Below are 12500 nucleotides of genomic sequence, written 5' to 3'. Positions count from 1 at the left end.
TGTGTGTGTGAGCTGGTTCTGATCCCACACTGTGGCAGGCAGATGGTGGTGTGCTTGATTAGCGCTGATAGATGGTGACAGATACAGCAGCCCAGCGTGTTAGCATGCGCTAAGCTAGCTGTGCTGGCAGAAGCAGCGCAGGCCGTGTGGCTGGATCAGGAATGACGGAGCTGCTCTCTGCTCAGAGTAGTGCTGTCCACACCGGGCCGGTAGATGTACTCTGGGTAATGTTACTGTGAGGAATTACGTCACGCCTGGCAGTGGTGTGACATCACATTGTAAACACATCAGAGCAAAGTCTAGCCATGTGCAAAGCCTGACAGAGCCAGGAGGAGGAGTCAATACAATGCCAAGTGAATGCCTTCTACTGAACACATTCAGCTACTCTATGCTGCACCAATTGCTGACACAGATGTGCAAATGCACACACAGCTTGTCTAGTCCCTGTAGAGAAGAAGTACTGCCAATAGAATAGGACTCTCTGGAGCAGATCAACATCATGACCCTATTGGCTCCATGCTGCCTAATGCCAGGCGTGGGCTAGAGGGGTATAAAGCCCCCCAGCATTGAGCTGTGGAGCAGTGGAGGAACTGTGTTCTCTGGAATGATGGTGGAGGAGCTCCATCCAGTACTTTTGGGAGGAGTTGGGGAGTTGGAGATGAAGATGGGATGGTTATCATCCAACATCCTGACCTCACTAACGCTCTTGTTGTTTTCCTTGTATTTGGACTTTTATTTAATCAGGCAAATGAGTGTTTGAGTTGTCAAGCTTTTATATAAAACCATTGCCCCTCACTGGCCATTTTATTAGAAACACCTACCTTGTGCTTCCACTCATGTGTACTGATCCAGTTTGCTCTTCTCTGCCTTGTCAGTGGTGCTACGGATTCTACCTGACCCACCAGAAGGGGGCGAGCGGCTTCGAGTTTTTCTTCAAAACCAAGGAGCTGAAGAAGAAATGGCTGGACCAGTTCCAGATGGCCATGTGAGACTCGAACCCCTCCTTACAGCATTACACTCATCTGTACATGCTGTCTGTGCTAGCAGCCTTTTGGGATTTCCAGCATAACGCTAGCACTAAGCTAATGTTCCAGATTTAACACATGCAGGCCTGCTCATACTGGTTCACTAGTTGGGTCAGGATGGTCATACTGGTGGAGCAGCTAAACCAACAAGCTCAAACATGATCATACCCGGGGCTAAAGACTGGCACCCAGTGTAAATATCTGCAGGAGCACCATTACCCAGTTTATGTGTTTCCTGTCATTCCTTCACCCTCCCTAATAATGTCTGTTTTCAAATTTGGACTATAATACTAATTGATTATTCTACTGATATTACTAATTGTAGATACAGACATGCTGGAGAGACTACACCAGGACTGTACGCTACACCACATGACCTAAAGCCAGTTCCAACATCACATCCATCATTCACTGCATTCTCTCAAGTGAAATAATCTTAATTCCTAAAATTAAATATCTACTATTTCTCATCTTAAGGTTGTGTTAACTTTCAACAACTTAAATGGACAAAAGTATTTATGTTTTGTTTTTGTTGAAATAATGATTTTAACATTGATGTCGTGGCACTGAGCTGCTGCCACTGCTTTCCATTTCTAACAGCATTTTCTTCAGGAAGTGCATTTTTCTAGTAGTTGTTGATATTGTTACAGTTAAGGATGAAGAATGAAGAATTTGTGCTATTTTGACTGATTTCAATGAAACATTCTCTGAAGGTTATTAAAATATCAAGCACATATATGGAAACACTCTGACCAGATTCATCTGTGAGTTTGATTGACAGACACAACAAAAAAGAAACGGATGGGAAACTGGGGTAGACTGCTTGAGTGGGTAATGCACAGGTCGAGTCTGTACCTTCTCTCATCTACACTGGAATAAATATTTGAATCAGGCCGTGCGTGTGTGTGTTTGGGTGTGTGTGTGTGTGTGTGTGTGTGTGTGTGTGTGTTTGGGTGTGTGTGTGTGTGTGTGTGTGTGTGTGTGTTTGGCCGTTTGTTTGGGTATTCTGGGCGGTGTGTCTGTTTCTGCAGTTGGAGGATCGTCTGCGCTGTACTGTATGGAGTGTGAAGTGTGATTAAGAGTAATGGTACGGTAATGTGGAAGGGCTGGAGTGTTCAGGAAGCCAGCAGGGGGGCTAAATGTGCTCTGGCGCTGTTCATAGGCGCCGTGCTGGAGGTGTAATAGTGCTGGAATTGAAAAGAGGCGCTGAATGAGAGTTGATGTGTAAACATGGTGGGTTAAAGAGGAGCCGCCACGCTGAGGGTCCGCAATGATGTTTCCTCTGGTGCTCTCAGCTTTGTGCCACCTTTTGTCGTGTGTGTGTGTGTGTGTGTGTGTGTGTGATGTTCTGCAGGGTGCATTCAGACAACAAATTACATCAAACCCTCTCCTGACACAGAAATCAATCTCAGAACCGTTTGGATAAAGAGCTCTCCCACTGCTCCACTTTTTGTGCTCTGGAAACTTCCACACAGGAACGTTTGATCTGGAATGTTCTCTGCTCAGAAACACACACACACACACACACACACACACACACAGCTAGTGCCACTAGAAAATGCACTATTCTGATTTGTGGTATGACTGGAGAGATCTTCAGCAACACTAGACGCCAGTTTAACTGCATGACCTACATCTACACAGATCAGCCATAACATTAATACCACCTGCCTAATATTGTGTAAGTCCTCCTTGTGCCACAAAAACGGCTCTGACCCGTTAAAGTATAGACTCCACAACACCTCTGAAGGTGTCCTGCTGTGGTCTCTGGCACCAAGACTAACGTTAGCAGCAGATCCTTTAAGTCCTGTGAGTTGTGAGGTGGGCGGAGCCTCCATGAGCATCAGTAAGCCTTGGGTGTCCATGACCCTGTCGTCCATTTATCGGTTGTCCTTCCTCTGAGCACTTTTGGTAGGTACAGACCACTGCATACCGGGATCACCCCACAAGACCTGCCTGATGTTTGCATCTCCTCTCTGCAGGTCCAATATCAGGCCAGAAAACGCCACCTACAACTCCCACCTGTTCAAGATGCACACCTTTGAGCGGGTGACCACCTGCAGCTCGTGCCACATGCTGCTCAGGTGAGGGGTTTGATCCAGGTGTGGGGCTTTAAACCCCTACCATTGCTTCCATTCACTGGCCACTTTATCAGAAACACCTACCTTGTATTTTCTCACTGGCCACTTTATCAGAAACACCTACCTTGTATGTTCTCACTCGCCACTTTATCAGAAACATTTACCTTGTATTTTCTTCACTGGCCACTTTATTGGAAACCCAACAGAAGGGCTCAGTATGTTTTATAATGGTTTTTGAATAATGTTTTTTCAGAGGGATCTTTAATCAGGGCTACCTGTGTCCTAAGTGTGGAACCGGGGCTCATAAGGAGTGTCTGGGCAGACTGGGGGTGTGTGGACGAGCAGGTGAGAAAACATCTGGATCTACCTTCACTGTTATTTGTACAACATAAAGGCTGGGAGTTGAAAGAGTCGATTCTCTAATTTCAAGCAGATGTGAATCAGGAGTCGACTCCACAGGAGTCGATTCCACAGAGACAGATGAACTATTTAGCTATATTAATTTTTCCTTCTTTTCCATTCTGTTCATATTTGTGTTTGTTTGCTGTTTCCAGTCATTTCAGATGATACGACGCCTAAAACTCCGGTAAGACTAAAAACGCTCTTGCAGATAAAGTGATCAGCTCTGATTCATCAGCAGTCTAAAGTAGCGCCCAGTCCAGACTGATCATACATTTGCAGTAGTACTGTCCAATTCATGTCTGAGTGTCAGTTTTAGCACAGGAGTCCTGAAAAAGTTTGTATGGTGGTTAAATAACAATAATAATAATAATAATAATAATAATAATTATTATTATTATTATTATTATTATTATTATTATTATAATATCTATAGCTAACAATGATTATAGTAAGTGTACAGACAGCAGGGCTGTGAGACTGCGTCCCAAAGTATGTTCCACTAATCATAACTGCAAAAAACAATATTTTAAATGGAATCATCTTTAATCCAGTGTAAATTTCTAATACTTTTCATTTTGAGATGTTTTAACTTACACTATATGGACAAAAGTATTGGGACACCTACACATTCCACCTGCAGAAGCTTTTGTGCCATCCCATTCTAAATCCACAGGCATTATTATAGAGCTGGTCCCCCTCAGCAGCTCTACCAGCGGCAGCAGCAGGTCTGGAGCTCTGCTGCAGTTACTGAGTCAGTTGGAGGCTTTTCTGCACTCTGCTCTGAGCTCAGCACTCGGCCCTGACCCCGCTCTGTAACTTTACGTGGTCTGACAGACACTCGGTGGCTGAGCTGCTCTCTGTGAGCTGTTCCTCCTAAACTCTTCCACTGTTCAATAATAACACCACTCACAGCTGATGGAGGAAGATCTAGGAGGGAGGAGATTTCACCAGCTGACTTGTTGTTGTTGGTGCAGCGGTGTCTCCTATTACATACAGAACCACGCTGGAGTTCAGTGAGCTCTTCAGAACCTCCTGTTCTTTCACTGATGTGTGGAGGAAAGACAGACTGCAGGACTAGAGGCTGGAGTTTATACAGCTGTAGTGATGGGACTGAATCAAACACCAAGAGGTGTGTCCCAATACTTTTGTCCATATAGTGTATAGCTAGACATTGTAACGTTTTATGTAACTGGATGATTTTGTTTATTTATTTCATGCATTATTTCTTAAATCGTACTTTTTTTGTGACTGTTCTTGTAGCTGGTTGGTTTGGTTTGGTGCTCCAGACTGTTTCTAAAAGGCTTTTGGAAATATGCAACTTCCAGAATCACTGCTTATATACTACTGTAGATTTGACCCAGTGTGTACTGCTAAGACAGTGCTTCAACACTGCCCCCTATGGGTGACTGTCACTCTGTTGCCTCTGCTCTTCTCCCACAGAAAGAGATCGCTCAGAGAAAACGGCATGACCCAGGTCAGTGTGTCCACCAACCCCCTCCTCTCTGCTCTCAGCCCTAAAATCCACTTATTAGTCCTAAAACAGAAAACGTGTGAACTGTTTTACAGGTTTGCCAAAGATGTTGGTGATTAAAGACTATCTGGGGGTTCCCGCTCCTCCCAGTGGAACATCGCTGACCATCCAGGTTGGGGATGTCATTGAGGTCATCAGTGCTGACCTGCATAGCTACTGGTGGCAGGTGAGTCTTAATAGTCCAGTTACAGCTGTTCACTTTCAATAATAAATAAGAGATCCCAACTATAGACCAACTAGATCCATCATTAAAATAAATAAATAAATATATATATATATATATATATATATATATATATATATATATATATATATATAAAACCACAGCTTGATTTAGCACATAGTTATAAACATAAAATGTAAACATTTAAGTAAAAATATAATAAAAAATGATAAAAATCCAATCACACTATATACATACATATATATATATATATATATATATATATATATATATATATATATCAAATCGGTTTAAAGCTGGCACATTAGTAAGGTTCTAGGTAACGGCCAGCAGAGTGGAACGCTTCTTAATGCTGCAGGAGTCTTTATTTTTTCTAATATTCTTCCTGAGTTTTCCAGTCCCCCCACTATCTAGAACTCCCCCTATCACAGTGCTGGGAGTCGCTCACGCAACACCACTGGAGGAGAACGCTACTGCTAATTCTGTAACGTCTGCTAACAGACAATCGCACTGGCTAGCATCGCCCATGCTACCACCCAGAGAGAGAGGACAGTTTTGCTCTCTGGGACTCCCGGTCATTGATGTATGGCCGTGGCATCACGGGGGTCAAACCTGCGACCTCCTGATGGCAGAGCCGACTCGGGAGTGGATTTGGTGCAGGATTCAGAAATGCAGGGGTGGACAGCTGTTCATGCTGAGGACGCGATGTCCTGTAACAGGATTTTAACTATTTTAGACATGAAGTGTTTCTTTATTCAGCCTGGTTCAGAATCCTCTAGTTTCTAATATGTGGATCAAGCCTAGTCTCAGACTAAACTGCTGTGCCAGCAGGGATTCATCACTGAAATCCATTCTAGTCCAGGCTTAGACATGATCTAAACTGTCCTGATGTCTCAATACAGAGTAGTTAAGTACAGTTAAGTGTGTGTGTGTGTGTGTGTGTGTGCATGTGTGTGTGCATGTGTGTGTGTGTGTTGACACTAAACATAACAGACGTGATCTATTCATTATTCAGTGGAGACTCCAGCCGTGTGTACGCATAGTTGTGATGTGAATGTCATGCTGGTGCACTCAGAAGGCTTTTAGAGCAGCAGGACAAAACACAGAGCGCTGTTTTTAGCTCTGCTCTGTTCCTCAGTCCATGTTCTAGATAACAGGGAGTTACAGTGTCAGAACCCACATAATCAGGTCTATTAGAGATTACTGAACACCTCCACGCGGTTTGAGAGGAGACTAAGATGATGCAGCCTACAGTAGTTTAGCTCCACCCATTCAGCCTACAGCAGTTTAGCTCCTCCCATTCAACTTACAGGGGTTTAGCTCCACCTATTCAGCCTAAAGCTGTTTAGCTCCACCTATTCAGCCTACAGCGGTTTAGCTCCACCCATTCAGCCTACAGCAGTTTAGCTCCACCCAGTCAGCCTACAGCGGTTTAGCTCCACCCATTCAACTTACAGGGGTTTAGCTCCACCTATTCAGCCTAAAGCGGTTTAGCTCCACCTATTCAGCCTACAGCGGTTTAGCTCCACCCATTCAGCCTACAGCAGTTTAGCTCCACCCATTCAGCCTACAGCAGTTTAGGCACACCTATTTAGCCTGCTGCAATTTAGCCCCACCCACTCAGTAAATCGGTTTAGCCTCAACCATTCACTAAGGCTGTGATCAGACGGTGCAGTGTTTATTGCATGAAATTCTACAAAGTGGAGAAGGTGGAGGTGGAGGTGTAAGGGTGGTGTTATGGCCGGGAAGTTTGACACCACCTCACATCTCACATTAAAGAGTAGATGAGAGAAAGCAGCACTAGCAGGATCTCCCACTGAACCCCACAGACAGGGTCTGGAACCATGGCTAATTACAGCGGACCCTGCGCAGGTCACATGACCTGACTCGTGCTTTTGTTTATTTGCTTGTTTATTTGTTTGTTTATATCTCATGCTGGGCCAGTGTGGCCTGCTTTTTTCTCCTGTCTTTATGGCGGCTCTAAAACCTCATCTTCCTCCTGGTGCTGCTCCAATCTGTCCGAGTGAACGGCCCGGCCGGGAATACACACAGAGTGTGTGTCCCTCACTTTATACCCCGCCAGTTCTGCCTGATAGCACAGAAAAAAAAGCAGGCAGGAAATGGATGCCAGGAGATTCAGTATGAGCCGCCAGACTGCGACGCATGTGTGTGTGTGTGTGTGTGTGTGTTAGCCGTGGAATGATAATGTACACTGGCTGGTTTATTTTATCTTGCGTGAAGCGACACTCAACTGCTAATAAGGCCAGTTAATCTTCAGGGTCGGTCGGCGCTGCGGGACAGAGAACATAAAGAAAATCTAAATAAATAGAGCACCCCGAGTGCTCGTCTGCCATGTTCCTGAGACACAATTATATCCGTCCCAAAGCCAGAACAATACAATCAATCACTCTAATTTTATTTCATCTTTCTGAGCTGCCAACTGTTTACTCCGTCGGGGTAATAAGTTTAATCTTTATCGCGTGCCTATTTGGGCCGGCTTAACACATATAAAGGGCTTTCAGGAGCTGCGATGAAAATGTTATTAGGCTGAATAAATCACAGATACGCTTCAGGATCGGCTTCCAATCTAATATCTAATCTGAGCCACGGGCGGCGCTTTTCTCTCCCCCCGAAACGCATTTTACTCTTTAATAAAAGAGAAGTTAAGAGGAGGACAAAAGCAGCTTCATCATCACACTAACTATGAGTGTCTGGTTGAGGGTAGGTGGATACTTCTCTCACAGCAAGGTTCAATTCTGGGGTAGTTAGGCCGAAATTCACAGCAACAGTTCTGGGTATATCTGGCCTGCAGTTATCAGATATAGCTGAAAGGCACTGTATGTGTGTGTACGTGTGTACTGTGTATACATGCAGTGTATATGCTGTGTACTGTGTGTGTTTTTTATACACGCTATATTTCTATGTTCATTTTACCACATAAAAAATAAAATATAAAATTTATAGAGCAAGGAAAACTTTCGTAATTTTTAAAGGATGCCAATGTAAAATGATTTGTATTATATAGATGTATGTACTGTGTATGTATGTGTTTATGTATGTATATGGATATACACGCATATGTATGTTTCATATATACATTACACCACCCACCTCATCATTCCCAACTTCCTGCTCATCCCAAAAGTACTGGATGGCGCTCCTCCACCATCATTCCAGAGAACACAGTTCTTCCACTGCTCCACAGCTCCTCAGTGCTGGGGGGCTTTATTATACCCCTCTAGCCCACGCCTGGCATTAGGCAGCATGGAGCCAATAGGGTCATGATGTTGATCTGCTCCAGAGTCCTATTCTATTGGCAGTACTTCTTAGAGAAGAAGGGACTAGACAAGCTGTTTGTGTGCATTTGCACATCTGTGTCAGCAATGGGTGCAGCTTAAAGTAGCTTAATGCATTTCTTAGAAGGGGTGTCCACAAATATTTGGACATATAGTGTCTATATATACATATATATATATATATATATATATATATATATATATATATATATATAAATATAAGAGTATAGATAACAGTTTAGAACCTTGTAGCTACTCAAAGATAGATTATATATATATATATATATAGAGAGAGAGAGAGAGCTAAAGATACCCTATATAGCTCCATAAGGGGTTCCACTCAAACGTAAACATATATAAACTAACAAACATAACATTGTTTTATGAAGTTACACTTTCAGAGAGAACCGTTGTTTTATGCGCGCAGCATTACAGTATATATGTGTGTATAAATGTAGGTAATTATTTCTTCAGTGGTGCGAGAAATGGTTCCGCTAGGAAAGCGGCCTTAGCGCTCTGATTATTCAGCTTTATCAGCGCGCCGCGTTCCACAGCCTGGGTTCTACTGCAGTTTATAAACCCCGAGCCTTATCCATCCAGACTGCAATATTAAACAACGGCTCAGCCCTCTCTCGCCCTCTCTCTCTCTCCCTGTTTCAGAGCGCCGCTGTGATTCGCATCGCCAGGGCGTTCAAACAGTGGCATGCTAATGCTAAGGCTAATGATTATTCAGCGTTAAAGACGGTGGTGCGGATGGTGGCTGAGGGGCTGGGTTTGAACCGTGATTAACTCAGACTGTAAATGTGAGGCGCTGCTTGTTGGGAGCTAATTGTCTTGGATTTATTAAAGCAAAGGGTACGGGGGGCGGTGCGGGTGGGGTTGAGGTGCAGAGGGAGGGGCGCTGCCAGGCAAATATAATGCAATTAACACTCCTGTGTCGTGCCAGGGCAAAATCCCGACGTCGAGAGAGGCTGGCTTCTTTCCAAGCGACGCAGTCAGGCCCTGCCCGTGTGTAAGTATGCACACATGCATATTCAGGAGGTTTGCTTGGCTTTTATAAGGCAGGCTAATCTCTAACTGATAAGCTCCAGGCTAATCACATGCTAATGGAAGCTGGATAAGAGCGGCGCTCTCGCTCAGATTGTGAAAACACAAAGCTGTCACAGATCTGATCTGCTGTTGGAGTGGAAATCAGCTCTGAGGTTCCCGTTATAAAACAAGCGTGTATCTTCTGATCTTTATTGAACGTGTTTATTGAAGATGCTGTTGGGAGTCACAGCGTTAGTGTTAGGTGGTGAACCCCGACGACTGGCCTTGAAACTCACACGTCACTCTAAATGAAGGGTCACTGCTGTTGAGTCATTGATAAGTCATTGATTGGCCAGTATTGATACGTTAGTAAACTGTTTATTAAGCGTAGTTCACGTATCACACCTGAAACGCAGCCATGCTTTTAAAAGGCAGCGCGGCCTGAAACATACCCTTAGCTACTCGCCATGTGCCCCCGGGGCCACAAAGGCAGCCTGCATGGCAAAGCTGCATGGCAAAGCGTTTTGGGACACGGCATTGTGGGAAATCACTAACTAAGGGGTCGTACAAACAAGCAACCCCCCCAGCTGTCCAGTGCACCAAAGGACAGACAACTATTAACACTTTTAATTGAACCCTTCAGTCGGTATCCAGGCAACACCTACCTGTGCGTCTGTCTCCTCCCTCAGGAGGTGTCGTCATATCACTCGGTTACAAAACAGTGCTGCTTGTCAAAGCTTTCAGTTTTAGACATGATACCAGGTGGATTAATGATTATTAATGATTTAGAGTTAAACAGGTTCAGTAAAGTTTGGAGTATTGTTCTCTAATATTACTGATCATTCATAACCAGACTCACGTTAATCTCCTGATTCTTGTCCATCAGGTTCCCAGACCGGTCGACTACTCCTCACAGCTCTGGTAAAGACTTTATTTTTAAATCTTTTAAACATGATTAATTAATTAGTGGATGAGCTTGGACAAAGGATATACACTGTGTGTGTGTATGTATATACATACATTAATAATCCCGTTACTGTAAACCCCGTCTCTCAGCAGTGAGAGGGTTCTACTGTAGAAGCTCCAGATCTCCTCAGAACAGATAAAGCAGCTGAACATAAATCCAGTAAAAAGGAGAAACAAGAGCTTCTCATTCTGAAGAAAGAAAGTAGTGAGATCTTGTCGGTGAGCTAGTCTGAAGAACAGAGCTCGGTTCCTCCAGGAATGAGGAACCACCAAACCAGGTGTTTGATTTACCACCAAACCAGGTGTTCATCTGAGGAGAATAAATCTAGACTCCATGAGGAGAACTTTGGAGATGTTCTAATGATGAACACAGTGATGGAGAACCACCACCACTTTCTGTAGGAGTGTCTAATATCAGAGTTACAACCTTCAACTGAATCTGTATTAAACTATTAAACTATTGAATTGAACCCTAACCTTAACCTTAAATCACTTCTCTCTAAAGTCAACTTTATTGTCAAAACTGCAGTATGTACAGGACATACACAGGACTGAAATTACGCTACTCTCAGACCCAAAAATAAACATCAACAATTAAAAAAAAAACATAAAATAACACAAATAGTAAGTTGTGGGAATGTAAAATAATTGTTTATAAATAAATATGTATAAATAGATAGATAGAGGTCCCTGACACTGACATCAAAATTGGTGTTTGCAGCAGTGTACTGATAAGGTGTGTAAATAAAATATATACATAGAGCTCCCTGAAATGACATAACAGTAAGTGACATAAGCAGCAAATGAATAATCTGGGCATGATCAGTGCAAATATAAACAGTAGTGCAGACTGGAGCTCATAGACTGTTAAAGTGATGTGAGTATAACCAGTTGTAGATGATGCAGATAAAGAGTTCAGTACTGGGTTTGTGTGTTATTGGTGTGCAGGATCCCAAGTTTCTAACCCTAATCTAACACTAAACCTAATACTAAAGGGGAAGGGTTAGGGTTAAGGTTAGGGTTACATTTAATAGACAGTGATTTACATTCAGAGAGTCATGTTTATGACTGATCATATATATTATATATATATATATATATATATATATATATATATATATATATATATATATACATGACTTCACTGTTGAGTTCAATCTGTACTCAACATCATTTTTAAATAAGGATGTTTGTTAAACCAATATTAAGTAAAATAAAATTCTCAAATATGTGTGTGTGTGTGTGTGTGTGTGTGTAGGTATGCAGGGCTGATGGAGCGTCACCATGCCGAGTTGGAGCTGATAGAGAGAGAGAACAGCACCTACCTGATCCGACACCGCAGCCGAGAGTGCAGCGAATACGCCATCAGCATCAAGTATAGTTACTCTCTGCGAGTGTGTGTGTGTGTGTGTGCGGTTTTCTTTATCCCTCTGAAGTCTACTTAGTTGTCATTTTAAACACTGTTCTATAATTACAGAAGTAATGGGCTAATAGCCAGGATTACATTTGAGGAATAATTAGGAGGAGAAAATTCATGTGATAGCTTGGCGTCTTGGCTTTCTGAGCTTCTCTCAGTGCTGTATGAAGGGGTCGGTAGGTTAGAGCCAGATGCAGTCTGGACTCACCGTTATTCCTGTGTAGCCTCGTGCTAAAGCTCAGCTGTTCCGCTCTGCACAGCTCGGAGTGTGTGTATGCATTATGCAGTGCTCTGTTTGCACACAGCTGAGTGTGAAGCGTGTACGGTTTAATGAGGTGTACACCCACATTGTGTAAGATACACACTGTATTCCCTGATCCTTTGTACTGTACAGGCCTTATTCCCTGGCGGTGTGTACCGTAGTGTTACAGCAGAAAGCCACAGCCAGTCAGAGGACTCGATGTACTGAGTCAAAGCTCTTAATCACTTGGATATTTTACATGGTTAAACTGGTTCCAGTAGAACGTGCTTTCGGCTATCTTTTCGTGTTCCCATAGCAACGTCGTCCA

The 12500-nt window shown here is 43.3% G+C and overlaps 1 protein-coding gene across 2 annotated transcripts in view; it reads left to right on the top strand.

The window, feature by feature from the left end:
* The window catches only part of vav3b (vav 3 guanine nucleotide exchange factor b), a 57292-nt gene that overhangs the window by 33801 nt on the left and 10991 nt on the right, over nucleotides 1-12500 (top strand). For both annotated transcript variants that reach the window (XM_072668982.1, XM_072668981.1), the window contains exons 15-23: nucleotides 876-985; nucleotides 3008-3109; nucleotides 3360-3451; nucleotides 3661-3692; nucleotides 4949-4982; nucleotides 5075-5205; nucleotides 9466-9531; nucleotides 10435-10469; nucleotides 11773-11889. In XM_072668982.1, coding sequence (XP_072525083.1) covers nucleotides 876-985; nucleotides 3008-3109; nucleotides 3360-3451; nucleotides 3661-3692; nucleotides 4949-4982; nucleotides 5075-5205; nucleotides 9466-9531; nucleotides 10435-10469; nucleotides 11773-11889 — 719 coding nt within the window. The remainder of the gene's footprint in view (nucleotides 1-875; nucleotides 986-3007; nucleotides 3110-3359; nucleotides 3452-3660; nucleotides 3693-4948; nucleotides 4983-5074; nucleotides 5206-9465; nucleotides 9532-10434; nucleotides 10470-11772; nucleotides 11890-12500) is intronic.

The sequence above is a fragment of the Salminus brasiliensis genome, chromosome 23, assembly GCF_030463535.1.
Source record: "Salminus brasiliensis chromosome 23, fSalBra1.hap2, whole genome shotgun sequence".
In the NCBI taxonomy this organism is placed as follows: Eukaryota; Metazoa; Chordata; class Actinopteri; order Characiformes; family Bryconidae; genus Salminus; species Salminus brasiliensis.
This window is presented reverse-complemented; position numbering and strand designations above follow the sequence as displayed.